The sequence below is a fragment of the Protopterus annectens genome, chromosome 1.part0 (genome assembly GCF_019279795.1).
Source record: "Protopterus annectens isolate FY-2018-M chromosome 1.part0, PAN1.0, whole genome shotgun sequence".
Taxonomy (NCBI): domain Eukaryota; kingdom Metazoa; phylum Chordata; order Ceratodontiformes; family Protopteridae; genus Protopterus; species Protopterus annectens.
The window spans coordinates 1744946433-1744966657 of NC_056725.1; the positions used below are offsets into that span (position 1 = coordinate 1744946433).

At 37.0% G+C, this 20225-nt stretch overlaps 1 protein-coding gene across 1 annotated transcript in view; it reads right to left on the bottom strand.

Moving 5' to 3' along the window:
• Positions 1 to 3641: 3641 nt before the first annotated feature.
• The window catches only part of TTLL2 (tubulin tyrosine ligase like 2), a 46726-nt gene continuing 30142 nt past the window's right edge, over positions 3642 to 20225 (bottom strand). The window contains exon 2 of the mRNA XM_044074791.1: positions 3642 to 5724. Coding sequence (XP_043930726.1) covers positions 3896 to 5710 — 1815 coding nt within the window. The 5' untranslated portion in view covers positions 5711 to 5724 and the 3' untranslated portion in view covers positions 3642 to 3895. The remainder of the gene's footprint in view (positions 5725 to 20225) is intronic.

Below are 20225 nucleotides of genomic sequence, written 5' to 3' on the forward strand. Positions count from 1 at the left end.
TTTATTATTTATTATTAAATATTTTTAAACCTTTCAACTGTGGCTGTTTTCGTGTAGAGATAATTTAAGCTCTAAGAGTACATTGCATGTATTTAGTGATAGTGTACAAAACCACTCCAATAAGCCTTGACTGTTCAGTTGCACTTACCAGTTGGATAATAATATTACACAGTATAATTGGACACCCTTTCATAAGGGCCTTTTGGTAGCTGATAAATATTAGTGGGTGGTGGCAAGTGGTACTACCGGCACAGCTGGATAACCTGTGCCAGCCTTCCACAGGAGTGTCTGTGTGGTTGTATATAACTCTTATCTCAAAGTGTATGTGTGTGTGTGTGTGTGTGTGTGTGTGTGTGTGTGTGTGTGTGTGTGTGTGTGTGTGTGTATGTGTGTGTGTGTGTAGCTACTTGGGCAGGGACACAAAGCACTGGTTGGACAGAGAGGGTGCTGGAGGTTTTAGCTTGCCCACTAGGCTGAGATCTGGACCCTATAGCTGTGCCAGTGAGGAGTCTTATTGGGGACCTGGAGAAAAAGAGAGAAACCAGCCCCAGACTGACTGTGATCTCTGTATGCTCTTAAGGGAAATTGTACTTTACTGTGTGTGTGTATTTATTATCCTTTCCCTATATGAACGTCCCTCACTGGTGTTGGTGGTGAGGATTGAAGCTCCTTGATTGCTGGGCCAGAGGATGGGCATCACACCCTGCAGTATAACAGTAATGTACTTATGTTATTACACAGCTACTGAATGCTGAATCAGTCAAACCCTGCAGTATAACTGTAATGTATTGACATTATTATGCACCTACTGAATGATTTATCAGTCAAACACTGCAAGTCAAGAATAATGTACTGATATTATCACACAGCTGACTTTTGAATCACAGTGCAGCTGTTGCTGGCCTTCCGCACTTACTAAGCTGTCCAGTTCCTATCAGATTTATCCCAGGCCTACCTAAAATAAAGCTGTGGTCTGTAGCACATAAGTGTGTTTAAAGTTTAGGAGGTCATACTCTGTATTCCCACTTATAGATATACTGCACTGAATGAGACCCTTTCAAGGAATCATTTTGTTTTTGAAGAAATCAAAAATAATATTTAAGAAACCAAAGCATCCAGCATCCAGAGATGAAGCTGCATCAGAAACACAGTTTTCTTTAAACATTTTGTCACACTCTTGGCTCCTATTTCACATTTTACTGTTGTTAACATTTTTCTTCCTGTTTGTATGTATGTATGCACACACACACACACACACACACACACACACACACACACACACACACACACACACACACACATATATATATATATATATATGTGTGTGTGTGTGTGTGTGTGTGCATTTATATATATATATATATATATATATATATATATATATATATATATATAAATATATATATATGGATTCACTTCAGAATTTCGATTTCCGAAAACTTCAAGTTTCATATGGTCAAGACCATATAATCAACGTTTTAGAGCTTTGAAACTCTATAATAAATCCAAAAGGATGACAAAACCATGTTCTTTAATGTTTTTGCAGGGGGGCAAGCCCCACCGCACCCCACACTATTCAAATATACCAACTCCAAGATCACACTACAGCGACGAAAAGGGAGAATTTCCCATTCCGCACTGTATGCAGATCTACGTTCAGAATTTTGACATTCTAAAACTTCGATCATATGATCTCAACCATATGAAATTCAAGGTTTTGGGAATTCAAAATTCCAAAGGGAACCCATATATGTGTGTGTGTGTGTGTGTGTGTGTGTGTGTGTGTGTGTGTGTGTGTGTGTGTGTGTGTGTGTGTGTGTGTGTTTGTGTTTTTGTGCACACATACATGTGTGCTGCCTGTCTGATTGTCTGTGGGTTTCTCAGTCTGTTCTCTATGTTACTGTTACTTTTACTGTTTGTATATAACAGTATCATCCTGGGTCTTTGCAGAAAAGGACAAACTTACTGAGATTATACGATTTATTGCTGTTTGATATATTTTGAGTAATGTGACCTCTTCCAGGGTATCTTTTTAAAAAAGGTCAAGGACACTGATATCCCATTTTTTGAGGAAAATGCTGGTTAATTCCAAATTTGGACTGCCTATATATAGGAAAGATTGGATTTTTTCACATAATTTGACAGTTTGGACCAGAGCACATGTTCACCTCATACCTTTATTTTTTCTCATATTTACTGCTTGCCTTATTGATTAGTCTGTATTTGTATCTGTTCTAATTTTGCAGAGAGAAAGATAGATATATAGATAGATAAATAGATAGATAGATAGATAGATAGATAGATAGATAGATAGAAAGAAAGAAAGAAAGAAAGAAAGAAAGAGGCACAAGAAAATTATAATGAAATCACCATAATTACTAGAAATTGCATTTAAAAATCAAGGGTATAATTCCTGAATTTCATCTCATGAAAAGGGAATTTAATTTTTTTTTGAAAAACATAAAACAAGGACCCTAAAACAATTTAATGACCTAACCACTGTAACATAAAGTAAACAAGGCGGATCATGTTTTTAAATGTTTTTGTACATTTCAATAAGTATCATATATTGTGTAGAATTTTGGCTTTGGGACAGGGCTGCTGAAACCCTTTCATATAAATTAACAATATCTCCCATCTGGGCATGGGTAATGTAGCATTCACCCAAAGCTGGTTTGGTTTGATTATGAGGGTGAAGTCTGAGTGATCAAACAAAGTCAACCATGGGTAAATCCTGCATTACCCCCAGTAATTAAACACAACCAACCAATAAGTATTTGTTATTGTTATACAATGACATTATTCAAGAAGGATTTTCTTACCTTTTGTTTAAGTAATGTCATTGTATGAAAGGACTTCCGTCCACCTTCACATGTTGTCTAACATGCATCTGACTGACGCACTGCATACAAGTACAGCATGTAAATGCCGATGTTTGCACAGTACATCAGTAAAATGCATTTTCTCAAACCTTTTGGTTTATAAGCCATACATGCAGATGTCTGCTTGCATATTCCTAGTATCCCTGTATTTTTTAACGTACTTTTCAATTATTATACAATATTCTGCTCTGAAGGGTGGTGTAGTGTTACATAGCAGGGTGGGATATTGCATATTTGGAAGGCAGTGCCTGACTTTAAGTTTTCCTCTTAGTCTCATGGAACAATTGATTGTAGCTTTTTTCAGGTGCTACCATTGCAAGTGTTTCATTTTGTGCACTTTAGTTTTTCAGTGAGACTTGTTCCCATGGGAAAAGGCTAAGTTTATAATGGATATGCTAACAGTTTGTCCAATCAATGTGCACCATTTTGAAGTTTAAGAGAATTTATTGTTTAGTCCAAATCTTTACATGGATCTTCCAAACTACTAATCTTGTAGTGAATTTTAACTCAGCAACCCACAAAACTGGTCATTAATGAACATTGCTACTATAGCACGTGTTTTCCATTTTCCATTGCAGAAGATTTTGATTCCTGCATTCAGAATGTATATTTGCATATTTAATACATGATAGAATGCATTTTCATGAAAAATGCAGGTCTTCTGACCATGATAGCTATAACGCTAATGGTCGTAGCTATAATAATGAGTATAGTAACTGCAGAAATAGTGACATCAGTGACATGTCAATCATTGGTGTTTTTATTTCAAACATGCTTTAGCTTTACTTAATGCAGTTCCTCAGTTATATAAACATCAGGGATGACATAAACCAGTTATTCTAAAATATAATCCAGACAATATACTTATAAATCAATCAAAGCTAGAGGCATTTTAAAGATGGTTATAATGCAGACACTGCCTGTACTTCAATTACACTGTAGTTCTGTTTAATGTGCAGTAAACAAATATTTGATTAACAGCAAAGCAGCAAGTCTGTATGTGCATATGTCCATTATTTTAAGGAGTTTGATTTGTAACACAACTTTTTAATTTCCTGCATTATATTTTTTATATCTGTGGGGCTCTGAGAAGCTTTCAGAGTGGCATTGTTAAAAGGAAATATAAGAATGAATTTGCCAGCATATAGCTTTGACGGACTGCTCATGGCAGAAGTTACATTTTGAAGCAGCGTTGCAGGCTGGTTCTTGAATATTTTATCTGGCAGGTTTTTTGATGCTTCTAATGGCCACTGAATGTAAGGCTTTTGTGTTTCTCCTGTGTGACAGGGAAGGTGTGACGATGATGGGAACCTGTCAATATCTATCTTTTCTTGTGACTGTACTTTTGATCCCTTTCTGGAATAACCAGCCAGTGAGTCATTTGCTCTGTCCTCCAGATTTGCTAGTTCTAGCACTTTCAGAGAACACAGTGGTACTACAGAACACATGTTACTGTGCCTGTTTATGTTTGAATGTCTCAATCTGTGTGGACCGTTTGCCTTCCTAGGAGGGTAGGATGGTGAAATGACATGTGCACGTGGCTTGGATTTCTCACAACGTTCTCCATTCTCTTCACTGATACAGTCTTCATGCTTCTTGCTTTGGGTGTACATCCTAGAGGAGTGTACGGTCATGCAGCTAGTTCTGAGAGAATGCTTGAGGGCTGTTGGCTTTCCCATTGTTTTTGGAAGAAGCAGTTGAGGATGGTCCAGTCTATTTGCTGCCCAGAGGGATACATTTCTTAGTGGCCAGGATATGTATGATGGATCCCTTATATAACCTTTTTGCCTAAGACTATCTGCAGCATTATAATTTAACAACTCCATGAGATCCTGCAACATTGATTCCTTTACACTGACATCAACTAAACAGTCTAAAGAAAGAGATGGACTGAAGTTTACTTCCAAGAGCCATGGTTTCATAGTCTCATCAATAAGGATATCAAACCCCAAGAGTTCAAAACAGTTTGCAGTGGGTGACAGAACTGAAGAAAGAGAGAGCATGGTCAAAGTCACAATATTATTGATTCTTTCCCATAAAAGTGACTCATCCACATTAAGATTATGTATATATTTGCGAAACTGATTTAAGGTCCATTTACATCCCAAGCCAATCCATTCTTTGTTTACAGTGTATGAAGATCCAAATTTATTAATACTTGTGTTGGTTAGGTGAGCATATTTATTATTTAGTGCATTCAAATCAAACTTTTCAGTTGCAAACCTTACTAGGCCGTCTTCATACATATAAACTTTAAGTGGAGAAAAACTAGTCACACAAACATAAAGGCGAAGGTCAAATTTGTACCCAGAAATAAGCAGAGGATTGGTAATATACCTTTGTACTATAGCAGGACAGTCATACACTAAGTGCTCAATGTCCTGAAAAATGAATATACCTCTGCCTCGGGACAAATCAACTGGCTTACAAATGAAGTAGTCTGATTTTTCTTCTTTACTCTGTCTCTGTTTTGTATAATAAGCGACAAATTTTGTATAATCATTAGGAAGAATAAATGTGACTGGACTAAAATCAAACAACGCTGGCCCATAAATCCCTCTCATGCGATTCAGATTTCTTGCCAGGCAATCCTTTCTTGTGATTCCCATAATTTTGGGGTGATGATTAAGTCTTTGCCATGGTTTAATGTTTTTGTATTCAGCATGGCCAAAGCCTGATGTCCGCCAGTACAAATTCCAATCTTCCTCTTCCTGCTCCTCATCATTATATTCCACCCATCCTTGTTCAAGGAGAACTTTGCGGATAACTGGAGGAGCATTCTCTTGAAGACGGAATATTAGTGGCTTCACAATTTCCTCTGATGTCATTACTTGAAAACACCCTGCTCAATAAAGAAAAGCAAAATTATTTACATCCATATCTGAATTCAAAATTCTTAAATTATGGGGATAAAAAGGCAAATTTAAAATACAGTAAAAAATGAATACGCTTAATGTAGACAATAAATCAGTTGTATAGTAATAGTACCTGATACTATGATGGTATATAAAAAGCACAAGGAGCTATAATTTATATACTCTCTGTACTAGTTTATACATGCCTCTCTCTCTCTCTCTATATATATATATATATATATATATATATGTGTGTGTGTGTGTGTGTGTGTGTGTGTGTGCAGTGTGCACTTTTGCATGTGTGTGCATGTGTGATGTGTGTGTATGTCAGTGTGTGTATATACATGCACAACTACATATTTTAGTGCATGTCATGATAATGCACAAGTACCTGAGTTTCACTAATTTACTTTTCAACTATTTCTGGAAGATGATAATCTCTTTTCTAATTGCTATTGTAACAGTGAACTGCAAATCTGAACTAAAAGAAAAGAAAGCAAAAGGAAAATATTTATGCTGCTTGCAATGAAACTCCCATTCAAGCATTCCTTTATTAAAGGACAGGAAAAATTATTACTTATCTGACAATCTCTCATTGTTTTCTTTGCATTTAATTGTGTTCATAAAAATATTTTGACGAGGATTAGTAAAAATACAAAAATATGCAGATATCAAAACATAGAACCACTCTTTTAGTTGTCAATAAGATCATCATTAAAATTCTTGGTGGTAATTTGTGGAATCTGGAAAACAGCAAGTAATGTGATTATCGCTAGATGTGTACTTATACAAAAATCAGCTCGACACTAGTTTGTGCCTTTTGCCATCAGTCTGGAATGAACAGACATGTTAAACATCAAATCATAGCAGAATGTATACAACTACAACAAAACCAATACAAGGAATCATTCAGGAAATATTTTCATAATTCTTACAGAATTTGTATACAATTCCATAATGATTTAATCCAGAATATATTATGATACTATTTCCAAATGCATTTGCAAAAATAAAAAGTAGGAAAACAAAAAGCTTTAGCTTGCTGCTTAAATTATTTTGCTATTGATACATGCAAGATATTTTGGTAGAGAAGTCCCCACTGTGCAATCTGTCACATTAAGTTTTCATCTGGGGATTAACAACTGAGAGTTTTCTTTATTTATTTTGCAGGAGCAGTTGTAACCTACAAGAAAAAATGTATTTGGAGATGTTTAGCATGTGTTTCTGTTAGCAGTTCTACATATAGGTTATGTGATAATAATAATAGTAGAAAGCCATCACAAATACCACTGGATTAAAATCTTTAAAATTTGGAGGAATTACTTTTAGATAAACCTGAGCATTCTGAAATCTTTAAAAATGATAGTAATAATATCTTCTCAGATTATTGTTTACTTTATTACCACAGTATAAACATATATTACATATACAGCCAAGAAACAGATTTAATCAGGTGAAATAGTTTGTATTTTATGAGCATATCATGAAAATGCTTATAATTGGTATATGCTTATATTTGCTTATTTGGTGTAGCTAACACAACCCATTTGGGTAAAAATATGAGGCCTAATTACTAAAAGAGGTTTGCATGAAACTTTGTTTCCCACCCCAGTATTCTATTTAAGAAATGAAATGACCATATATTAAGATTTGCCATAAGAGCTAAGCCAATGTCGCAAGCTAAAGGTTATATAAGAAGATTAAATGATATCTAAGTTAGCTGTTGTCACCTTGCTTCTCGGCTAGATGTAATTACTTCAGTACAAGCAGCACTGCTACAGTTTCACCTAGCACACAGCTCGCATTAATGTCACTTCTCAGTTCCCAAGTGATGCTATCTCCATAGACATTCTGAAGAGAACAAGAATTGTTTTTGATCAAACTGTTAAAAGACTGAGATAGGTAATGCAGTGATGGAAAGAAAGCTGCTAGGTTAGCTCAAGAAGGGAAAGGTGTTGACCTGAGTCTGCATTATTAAAGAGCAATAAATGGCAGAATTTGAATATCTTGGTAAGATGTCAGATAATTCACCTTTGCTCTAGATTCATGTAAGAGGATATGCTTTCTTCCATGAACTGTCACAAATTGGCATGGGGTGGTGCTGGTGAATAAATGGCTACATAAACAGGTCATAATAGAAGAAATCTGAGGAAGATTTCATGTTTTATTTTAATTGCATTTGCTTACTGGGGTAGAGCACTGATCTCCATGGACCTTTTCAGAATCACCTAAGGAGCTCCGTCTGGTTAAGTGACTTGCTGAGTCATACAGTTAGAGAATGGAGGCTGAGGGAATCAAACCCAGACCACTGCTCCACAGAAAATAGATTATTAACAGCTCCTTAATCTTCTACACCAACTGCCAGACAGTGGTGGAAGGATGACTGACTGAGATCATACTGGACTTTGCAAAGGATACTGAAGAAGCTGTTTTGGGCATTCATTCAGATGTGTAACATGTTGTTACAAACTGTGTGCCCCAGCTATGGGTAAATCTGCCAATTTTAAAACCATTACTCAGAGAGGTGGCATTTCAGAATTTTATTGCATGGTTAGTTTAAATTCAACAGCTGCACAGCTTATGGAGACAGTGTTGCTAAGATTACCTATAAACAAGTTAATGGATCTCTCTGAACATGGGTTAGATAGGTAAATTGACTCCAGTCTCACTATTTCATAAAATATACTGAAAAAATTAAACAAAAAATGAGTACTGTGTTTGCACAATACTATTCAATCACATTTTCATTTGCCACAGCTTTGAAGGACAAACTAGAGAAAGGACTTTTTGTACCAGTCCTTGAGTAAACACTGCCATTCATTACTTTAAAACAATATCTAACATCTGTACAGTTTGGTGCAAAACAACCAGCACATTCATATCATCCCTTGTGCTAGAATATCATTGCATGATATTGGCAAAAACAAAGTGGCTTCCTATAGCTGCAGGGTGTATGCTACTACACGAAACTACACTGAAAATAATTAAACAAAGTATAACCTCTCTATCCTTGCACACTATTGCTCTCTGTCTTGGATCTACTAGTATTATCCTTATTAAAACAAAAGTCTGACCACATTTTCTAGCTTGTGACAACAAAACTTTCTCATCTGTAATGCTAACATATGAATTCATTTCCAGCCTGTACAAAAAACTACAGATATTTATTTATTTAATTTACATTTGTTTACTCGGAAAGTTCGACTAGACAAAATGTCCTTTTGCAGCAGAGGCTTGGGGAGAAAAGCTCCACATTTCTAAATAACCGTAAGATACATATAGAACATATAGATATAAATATTGATTCAATCTCAGGTACAAGTACAAAATGAAAATACATGTTATACATTTCACTGATACAATCATATAGTCTAGATAAGATACAAAGAATAGCAGTACTGGGACTGTAGGTAGAAAACAAACAAGTTAAGTGTACATATGCTTAGTAGGGGGTATACAATTTAAATACAAAAATAAATTGTGTTCCTTTACGTGCCTTAAGACATCTATTTCCTAATAGAGTTTGTGTAAGAGCAGGTCCATGATTCTGTTAGGTGTGATTTGAGAAGTTTTTTGTTAGTAGCTGTTCTGATATTTAATGGCAAGGATCTCCAAGTTTTGGCTATCCAGTTGGAGTAAAGGGAAACTCCAGCTGCATTGTTAGGTTTGGATATATTTAGGAAGGATTTGTTGCTGGAACACAATATCCTGTTATTGGAGTAGTGTATTAGTAGATTTTGAAGTAATGATATTTTTCTAGCTGATTTAGTATTCAATAGCTGAAGGTGAGTTGATTATGAGCAAGTAGATTTGGTAGTCAAAGTCAGGATAGTTGTTTTAAAGCCAAACAATGATGGAATCGGAAATTTGTTATTGTGGCAATCTATGATTTTGTTATAGCAAGTTTTGACTTTTTTTAGGTCAGATTTCTTAATGTTTGTAAGAATTTGTGAGGTATATAGTAGCATAGAGATAAGATGGGTTCTTGCTATTGCGGCTTTTGAAGATTTGTTTAGAAAGTGTCGATTTCTGTACAGGGTTCCTAACTTTTTGTGAACTTCTTTATGTTCTGTTATGTGTGTATGTCGAGTTTTATATTATGGTCAATGAACACTCCAAGTAATTTTCTTTGGGAAACTGGAAAAATAATTGTATTGTGTAATGAGATATTGACTGGTGGGTGGGTAACTGCAGTATTTGTTGGATAGAAAAGCATGAGTTTTATTTTGGTAGGGTTAAGTATAAGTTGTGCATTGCTTAGCCAAGATTCCACAGCATTAAATGACTGTTGGGTGATTTTTTCGAGTTTTTGTAGTGTTGGGGTGGCACAAATCAGGGTGGAATCATCCGCATATTGAACTATGGAGGCAAGGGGGGGTGACAGTATGAAGATTGTTAGTAAAGATAATAAAAAGGAGAGGGCCGAGAGTAGATCCCTGTGGAATTCTCAAGTTTACAGGCAGTAATGAAGAGAGATTTTTGTTGCCATTTAACAGCTTGCTGGCATCCAGTTAGATATTGCTGGAACCAAGTAAGTGCAGAATGGCTAAGTTTAAGTTCTGAGAATGTAGTTAAGAGTTTAAAATGGGAGACGCTATCAAAATCTTTGGACAGATCAAGAAAAATGGAGGAAACTAAACTGCCATAATTGCGATGGTGGTTAATAATGGTAGTAAAGTTAACAAGGGCAGTGGTAGTGCAATGATTAGGATGAAAATCACGTTAGATAGAAGATTGTTGGTTATTAGATAGTTCAAAAGTTGTGAATGGATGCACTTCTCAAGTATTTTTGATAATGGTGATAGTACAGCTATTGGCCAGTAATTTGATAATTCTGTCGAGTTTCTACCTTTATGTAGTGGGATGATATATGATGGTTTCCAAATTTGAGGGACTTGTTCTAAGATGAATCATATGGATACTGAATAGAATATTGCTTCTGCAGAGTTTTTAGATATTCGGCAGGTAGATAGTCGGCAGCAAGTGTAGTAGGTTTAAGCCTTTTGAGATATTTTACTATGATGTTTATTGGGACAGATTGGAAAGAGAAGTTATTGGGATCAAGTGTGGGTACTATGTGAGTCTGGGTAGGGGAAGAACAATTATTGTTTGTGAGGGCTAGTATGGATTCAGTGAAGTATCTGTTAAACTGTGAGATTATAGTGTCTTTAGTATTAGTGAGTGTTGGGGAGGGGGTACTAGTTTGTACTGGCTGTAGAATTTTTTTGATGGGAGCCAAGACTTTTTGTGGGTTTCTTTGATTTTTTTATTAAAGACTGCTATAGTAATTTATGTTGTCCTGTCTAATATCTTTTTTAGCTTTATTATGTAGTTCTAGGGGTCCACTTTGTAATTTTGAAATACTGAAATCCTGAATTTCAGCATTTCGAGCTTACAAAGTCGAAGACTCACATTTCTGAAACCTGCAGAAGCGCGAAATTCAAAATACTGAAGTACCGATATTTTGAATTTCTGCTTCTGGTGGTCCGGAATGTGGATGTTTAGGTTTTATTTTGGTACATTTGTGTGTGTTAGTATGTTGGTTAGGGGTTTAGTGTGTATAAGTGTGTGTTGTGACTGTTGTGTGTGTTTGAGGGACTGTAAGATGTGTGTGAGTTTCGTTTGTGTTACTGTTTGTGCGATCTTGGAGTTAGAATATATAAGTAGGGGAGTGTGGGGAAGAAGCCCCCCTGCTTATATGTAGTTTAGATTAGTTTGATTGTGGGGGTGGTTGTGCATGTTTATGTGTGTGCTATATGTGTAGTGTGAGTAAGGGATTTTGAATTTCGCATTTGTGTGTTTTCGAGTTTGTGAATTTTGGTTGGGTTTTCGGCTTTGTGGTTTCGGAATACTGAAATTCGGGATTTCAGTATTTCGAAATTACAAAGTGGACCCAGTTCTAGACATATTTGTTTGTTAGTTATAATTTTGTTGTTGAGACATTTCTCTCATGTCTTATCTCTATTTTTTTAACAGAGATCTGGTTTCTTTGGTTAGCCAGGGGGCATAATTGGATTTTATCCTTATTGTTCTGGGAGGGGGGGGGGGCAAGATGTTTAGGATATTGAGGAAGGTTGAGTTAAAGTATTCAGCTGCAGTATCTAAAGGGGGGATAATTGTTCTTAAGTAATGTTATTATGTTAGGAGTCTAATGTAACTGTTGGCATAATTCAGGAATGTCTGATGTCTGTTTTAGTAATGTTTGATAAAAAAGCCTGAGTCCTCAAAAGAATGGGAGTTAAAGGAAGTCGATGGTGTCACAGACTACACACCTTTCAAAAATCATTGCTAAAGGGTGATAAAGAACACCTACTAGGACAACAGTAATCAGAAATTAGGCAACCTATCGCCAATAAGTATCTTGAAATATGTCACCCAGGAAATGTTTACAACAATGGAAGTAAACTCACCCATTCCTCCCTAGTTCCAAGTTAATGAAAATTGTAAATTAGTAAGTCCCCTTTCCGGTTATCCACCTTGGTGAAGGAAACAAGGTTTTGACTCCTTTAAGAGAAAGGAAAGGGACACCTGCAAGAGGAGAGAAGAAGTGAAGTGAGAGTAGAACGTGGAGTTTGAGAGTATACAGCTTCTGCTTAAGTCTGATGTCTTGTCCACGTGTCTTGGGAAAAGCTGGTCAAACTTTTGTTGGTTTATATCTTTTGTTGGTAGTTTTTGATTTGTGTTGGTGTTATTGGCTGTTTTGCTAACCTTTTAAACCTGTTCCTATTGTCACAAAGGCCGGGCTTCAATAAGTTCCTCCATCTACTCACTCTAATAGAAAGTCAGGGCTGGTCGTGGAAGGGGTGGCAGGGTTGCTGTCGTGTCCTGTGGGTACTAGTAGTAGAGTGGTGTGATAGTGAAGTTTTGTTTAATGGGAAGTATAACGTTATCCTGATAAGCCGTAATTAAGCTCCTAAGTCTCGACTTTTTTTTTTTTTTTTGTTGTTTTTTTTGTAAAGAAAATTTTTAATATTGTTATACGGGTACTCTGGATAGTCGATACTGTATACTTACAAAATTCAATCTCCGTTTAATCTCTTTGTCCTAATCAAATGTCCACGTTTTGTTAACATTAGTAATGTTTGTGTTATTGTTTGAATTTAACAAAAACCTCTCTTAAACCCTTTAATGCTAAGTCACAAATAAGTCTAAACCCTTATTGTTGTTCTTATGTCCTGTCAAGAAAAAAGTAGACCTTTGAGACCTTTGGGACAAGTTTCATCTGAATGCATGCAGTAGTCTCATAGTCTAAGCTGTTACTTTTGTTTTTGAGAATTTTACTGTCAAAGATCTTTAGAATTTTGACCAGTGACTCATTCTTTTGAAATAGTAAATCATGCTGATCAGCTATACTTTCCATAGGGTTAGAAAAACAAAGTTGTCAGTATTGTCATCCCCATTCAGAAAAATGAATGGAGCATTCACATTGTCAGTCTGGCCTGAAAAAGAGCCACAGCGTTAAAGATGCAGCACACGTAAAGAAGAGGTTGCAGGCCCAGTGGGCCAGGCAGAGTTAGTTGTATTGTTGTAACTGGAATGTTCTCACTACTGTTAATGTGTTAATGCACCTTTGGGCGAAAAAAACGCTTTGATAAATAAATTCGTTAAGACTACCTATTTGTTGTTGCTGGTACAAGGGCCCCGTGGTACGTTTTTGGATTCCATCTAAAGGGAGATCTTCGAGTGGTGCCCAGTTGCATTTTTTAAACTAGTTATAAAGTATTGGGGGATAAATGTTTTCTTATCTCAAATTTGGTGTAGTAGTTTATGTGGATTTATTCAGTGTTGAAAATATAAGTTGGAGTATGGTCACTGAGGCTGTCTAGGCGGCAGCCAGAGTGTAGGGATAAATTTGGCCTGTTTGTAAGGATCCAGTCTAGGACTGGATTTTTATTTGATGTTTTGTCGAGTACAAGTTTGGATTGTTTATGAAAAACCGTGTAGGTTTATGTGGTCAGAGGGATTTTGAGAGTTGCACGAGAGTCCGTCCACATTAAAGTCATCCATTACAATTGTTTTCTGAGGGAGGGATGTTGCTGTCCAATTTAGGATGTGTTCTAGAGTAGTCAGATTGTTCCCTGGTAGGATGTAGGCTCCCACTATGTTCTGATGTTTCTTTGGATTAATTGTTAGTTTAGTAAACAGTACTTCAGTGTTGTTAAAGTGTGGGATGGCTAGGTCTAGAGTTTCTAAATTGAGATTGTTTTTGAATGGAAAGGCGATACCACTACCTCTTTTCTGTTGTCTATCTAGCCTATGTATGTGGTATCCTGGGGAAAAGCATTTCTTTGTTAGAGATGTCTGGTTTTAGCCAGGTTTCTGTTATAAGGGCAAATAGACGTAGAGTTTATTTATCAGATTTGGGAAAGTACATAAAACTGATGCTGCTTGAATATTGTCCCTGGTGTTATACTCTTCAAATACCCTAATAACAAGGCAGTTAATTAATCAGCGTCCCGACCGTGACCTACATTGATTTTTTTGATGCTGTTAGTTTCTTTCTTCCAGCATTTTACAGTTCCCTCTTGCTTGAGCGGGTTCATCGAGCACAGTTAAAAGAAATTACAGATGAAATACTGGATATTTTTAGGAACAGTTGCTAGAGTTAGTGTAACTGATTTTTTGATGCTGTAACTTTTTTTCTTCCAGCACTTTACAGTTCCTGGTCACTTGAGTGGGTTCAACAAGTGCAGTTAAAAGAAATTACAGCTGAAATACTAGATATTTTCAGGGATAGTTGCTAGTTTCTCTTTGTCCTAAAGGAATATCTGATAGAACATGCTGTGTGGGTAAAACCTTAATTATCAAATCCATCTCATGTATTCTGTCACCTCAGCAGTCATTTGAATCTAAATGTGATGAATGCTAATTTCTATTTATATTTTCCCTTTCTTCTGTTATAACAAGTTGATGGCAGTTCTCTGTCCAAATTGATGGTAGTTAAGCTCTCTCTCTCTTTGTTGGTCTTCTTTTGAGGATGAAAGATATGACATCAATACATTATAGATTTCTGCATTTATCTCTGGTGATATATCAATAAAGCAGTCTCTGCATGGATCAAACACACGATAAAATTGCAATTCAATCTTTTTGTTCACTTTTTATTACAAACTGGCAACATTTTTATGTCTTTATAAAATTCCAAAGACATGCATCTGGAGCATTTCTCCCCGAGCCACCGCTGAAAACAGGCTCTGTGGAACCTAGTCGGACTTTTCCAGTCAACAAATGTTAAATAAATGAATAAATAAAATAAAACATAAAAATTCTCTGAGACTTCATTATATTATTGTGAATTAATTTGTAAAGAAATGAAAGTGCTTACCTAACTGTGTGATTTATGATAAAAGGTGTACAAAAATGGTCTTATCGTTTTGCTATTTGTCTGACCCCATGCAAACTATGTTTTATTGGTATATTTAACTGTGTAGCCATTGCAGTGTTTTAACAGCTATTAGAAATTTCTGTTTAGGTATTGTTGGTGGCACATATGAATATGATATTGTGCGGTACAATTTCTTTTGCATTTATTGTAATTAGGTCATGACTGAGAAAACAATCGTGTTTCATTCTACCAGCTTAAACTAAATAAAACTGAACTATTGAATGGTTATGGAAAAAGGGTGACAAAGAAGATAGAGTGTATCCTTACACTTTACAAGCATAAATAAAAACTGCAGTTCAGGGCTATGGTTATTCAGCTCAGACAAGAGAATTGCAGTTATACTTTACAAGCGTAAACAGAAACTGCAGGGCAGGGTTTGGTTACTCAGCTGAGACAAGAGAATTGTATAATGCTTTAACAGCGGTGACAGGAATTCAGTTCCCAGTATTTTTTTTTTCTAATTAGGCAGTAGATATGTCAAGAGCATTTCTGCTTAGGCTGACTGCTGAGTCCTGCAATGGTACTGTAGATGAGTCAATTTCTGGTGTTTTGCAAAGCATTTTTAACAAGTAAGTGTTTTTTTTATATTCATCAGGAGATTTTACTGACAGACATCTAAACTACAGCACATATGCAGGAAGTTAGTAGACAGCATGGTTAAATAAGACTGCATGTACTAGGAGCCCAATGGCATAGAGGTGGCTAATCATGGAACAAGACAGTCTGCTTGAGGTGACAGGTGATTTAACAAAGATAAGGTGGCCGATCAATGCATTGCTAAGTTGACAGAATTCAATAATTTGTTCTAGCGGCATTTATTAATGGTAGTAAACTACATTATTACAGTTTTTATCTGGGTTGGAACCCTGAAAAGTTCATGGTTTTGAACTTGACGGTGTTTAAAATGAACCTGCATATTCAACCTTTTTTGGAGATGTAGAAATTCTTTTCTTACTACTTTTACGCTGACTTGATTCCTGTTCAGTGGTAAGAAGATTAACAGCTGCTGAATGTGTTTTACTTGATGATTGGGGATTTAACATGGTATTTAGGAAATGACCATGATAGGAACCTGAGTATTAAAGACACGTGGGTAAAATGACATCCTAGGATAAGGAGAGGAGTGTAAGAGACAGACAAAGAGAGATGAGGTTTACGTGTTAATGACAGAAATAGGATTCTTCTGACTGCTTTTGTTACATAGTCCAACAACTGAATGTGGAATGTTTAGAGCAGGAAGGGTAAAAGGCATATCCAAGTGCATTGCAGGTGCCTACACAGAGGGGAAGAAAGCTGTTTTCCTTAAGGTGTCGAAGTAGCAGGTGAATTCCAGGAGACTTGCTCTGTACTGGTTCATAATCTAAAATTACAGAAGACCACTGCTGAACTCCATATCCACAAGACTGCATTCATGCAACAACATCATGAGAGCAATTACATTGTTACTCAATGGTATCTCATTTTCTGACCTGTCAGCTGATGTAATGACAAATGAGCTGTACTGAATTATCATCGTGGATGTAGCCAGGTATATACTAGGCATGCCAACATGTTCACATAAAAAATAATGGGTGGTATTCATAGCTGTTATGCATAGGTGTAAAAGTAATCTGCACTATTCATAAAGGACATTTACACTTGTGCATTAGCATCAACTAAACTTAAGTAAATGAATATTTAATGAGATTCTAATGAGAAGGGATGTAGAATCTGATATGCATATTTGCCCCATTCCTACCTGTTTGCAATTCGTAGTTGTTTTTGAATGTATAAAAACATCCAAAAATAACTATGCACCATCAGCATATGTATTATAAAAGACAAAATTGTGCCTTTACTGTCTACATTGTAATTGGTGAAGATGCTTGCTGTTGCTGCTAGCTTAGCTATTTCCCAGTGTGAGCTGCTTGTCCTGTCCAAGCCAAAACTGCAGACACCCATCTTGCTTGCTGGCCAAGAAGGAGAATATACAGGCAAAGAATAACTCACTATAATTGTAACAATCAGGAAATTCTTGATAGATTTAGAGTGGACAAGGACATATTAAGGACTTTATGAGCATGTATGGTATGGACCTCTTGTCCCTGTGGAATAAGGTATGTATAGCCCTCACTACACTTGCCATGGGGACCTTCCACAAGCAGACTAGGGACATGTTGAGTACTTCTCAGCCTTTTGCCTCAAGGATGCTTCAGCAGTTCCCCTATATACTCTTATCATTTGTGGATCAGTACATACATTTCCCAGTGTCACCTCAGGATCAATCCTAAACCATGTGTGTCTTTTATGGGGTGGCATATTTCCCTGAGATGCTTAGTGCAATTGCACCCACATTACCATTATAGCCCCATCAGGTCCACAAGGGGGCTGGTACTGCAACAGGAAGGACTACCATTCCATTAGCTGAAAGGTAGTGTGTAATGCATAGGGGTGCATCACCAATGTATCAGCCCAGCATCTTGGCAGTGCACACTATTCCCATCTCTGGCATACTAGCTCACTCTACTGCCTCTTTCTGACTGGTAGTATGCCCTATGGTCACCTTGTTCGTAAGTGGAAATTAATCATCTAATTAATTATTCTGAGTAAAATGTTTTGTTTATTACTAAGCCACCCTTCGAATTCATGGCTTTCTTCATATATTCAGCTAGTGTAAAATCAGCTTCCTAGTCTGATGACATGAGAAGTTTCCACTGGGGTGTGTAGTAAGCCCTTCCAAATAATTTTTCAAAAGGAGTCAATCCTTTTGCTGTAGGGACAGTTCTCATGCTCAACAGTGCCAGGAGTAAACAGTATATCCAATTTTTTCCTGTCTCAGCTATCAACTTTCTCAATTTGTTTTTTAATATACCATTATGCCTTTCAACTAGCCCTGCAGATTGTGGATGGTATGCACAATGATTTTTTAAAGAAATACCAAAATGCTTACTTAACTGCTGTATGGTTTGGTTTACAAAGTGTGTACCATTGTCACTGTAGATCCTTTCTGGAATGCCAAATCGAGGGATGATTTCTTTGACAAGTACTTTTGCCACCGTAGCTGCATCTGGATTTTTGGTTGGAAAGGCTTTCACCCACCTGGAAAACATATCTACAATGACAACAATACTTCTTATTTTCACATTTGTTCAATTCTATGAAATCCATACAGATAGTATGAAACGGATACGGTGGTGTAGGGAAACTCCCTTGCTTGGGCTTTAACGCCCCTTGTGCGTGATGTTTATTGCAAATCTGACACGTCAAACAAAATTTTTTAGAGTAGTTTGTAAATCAACACCTGGTTCACCAGCTGTACCATCCCCCCTGTTGAGACATGGCACTGCCCATGGCTCAACAAAGCTGCATATCTAAACAAATTAGATTGTAGTATCGGTTTCCCTTCTCTAGAGATGTACAGCCCCTTTTCAAGAATTGCTCCTCGTTTTACCCATCGTTGTTTTTCAGCTTGCGTAGTGAGTGTCTGCATTGTTTTTAACATTTCTAAGTCTAAAATCTCAGAGGGTTGTAATTCCTCATTTAAAAGAAATACTTCTGTGGCTGCTTGTTTTGCAGCTGTATCAGCTCTCGCATTACCTTTTGAAATCCTATCTTGTTGCTTGGTGTGAGCTGTGCATTTACAAATGGCTACTTTCTGAGGTAACTGAATAGATTCTAAAAGATCTAAAATAAACTGTGCATGACTGATAGGTTTGCCAGTAGATGTTATCATTCCCCGTTTTTTCCACTGTTGCGCAAAAACATGTACAGTAGAAAAAGCATACTGGCTATCAGTAAAAATGTTTACACATTTACCCTTTGCTAAGATACATGCCCATGTCAAGGCAATCAATTCTGCTGCCTGTGCAGATAAGTTGTGTGGTAAAGGTTTTGCTTCTCTAATCTCAGTGTCAGAAACTACTGCATATCCTACTAGGTTCTGTCCTGCAGGACCCCTTTTGCACGAACCATCCACGTAGTATGTCACCTCAGCATCATCCAAGGGGACATCCGTGAGATCTTTTCTAGGTAGTGTCTTTTGCTCAATCACCTGCAGGCAGCGTTGCGGTGTGCCGTCTGCAGGGGTTGGGAGCAGAGTGGAGGGGTTTAAAGTTGTGCATCGCTCAACTGTCATATGAGGTTGGCTCAACAATATAGTCATACAGGAAAGATGCCTAGCAGGGGAAAGATATGCCACCTTTTCTTGTAGTAATATAATCGTGACTGCATGAGGTACTCTCAAAGTGAGAGGGTGGAATAAGACTACTGAGGCCGAAGCCTGTACTGCTATTGCAGCTGCAACTACTGCTTGTACCCAGTGGGGTAAGGATCGTGCCACTGGGTCTAGTTGTGATGAATAGCAAGCAATGGGGCGTTGCTTATCCCCATGCTGCTGTGTTAATACTGATGTCATGTAACCCTGCTTACAATCTACAGTTTGGAAAAAAACGTTTATGATAGTTTGGCAATCCCAGAACTAATGAGGATGCTATTAACTGCTTCAGTTTGCAGAAAACAGATTCTGCTTCTGGTGTCCATTGCAATAAATCTTGTGCTGCCATAGGCTTCTTATATATAAGGTCAGTCAGAGGTGCAGATGCCAAAGCATAGTTTGGAATCCAGCTCCGGCAAAAATTAGTTGTACCCAGGAAGGACATCATTTCCTTCTTGGTAGTGGGTTTTGATGCTTGCAAAATTGCTATCTTTCTGTCCTCATCTAATGTTCTGCCTTCCTTGGATATTACATATCCCAGGTATTTAACTTGTTTTTTCCAAAGCTGCAGTTTACTTTTATTTACCTTATGTCCTTCACCGGCTAAGAATTGTAGAAGTGCTATGGTATCTTTTCTACAATCCTGCTGGGTGGGAGCTGCCAGCAAGATGTCATCAACATAAAGTAAAATCTGACTGCCTCTTGGTGGGGTGAATCCCATCAAGTTGCTTGTCATTTCTTGTGAGAATATTGTTGGACTTTCACAATATCCCCGTGGTAGTCATGTATATGTATACCTTTTCCCCTGAAATGTAAATGCAAGCAAATACTGGCTATCAGGGTGTATCGGTATCGAAAAGAATGCATTGCTGATGCCTACCACAGAAAAATACTTCTGTTGAGGTTTTAAA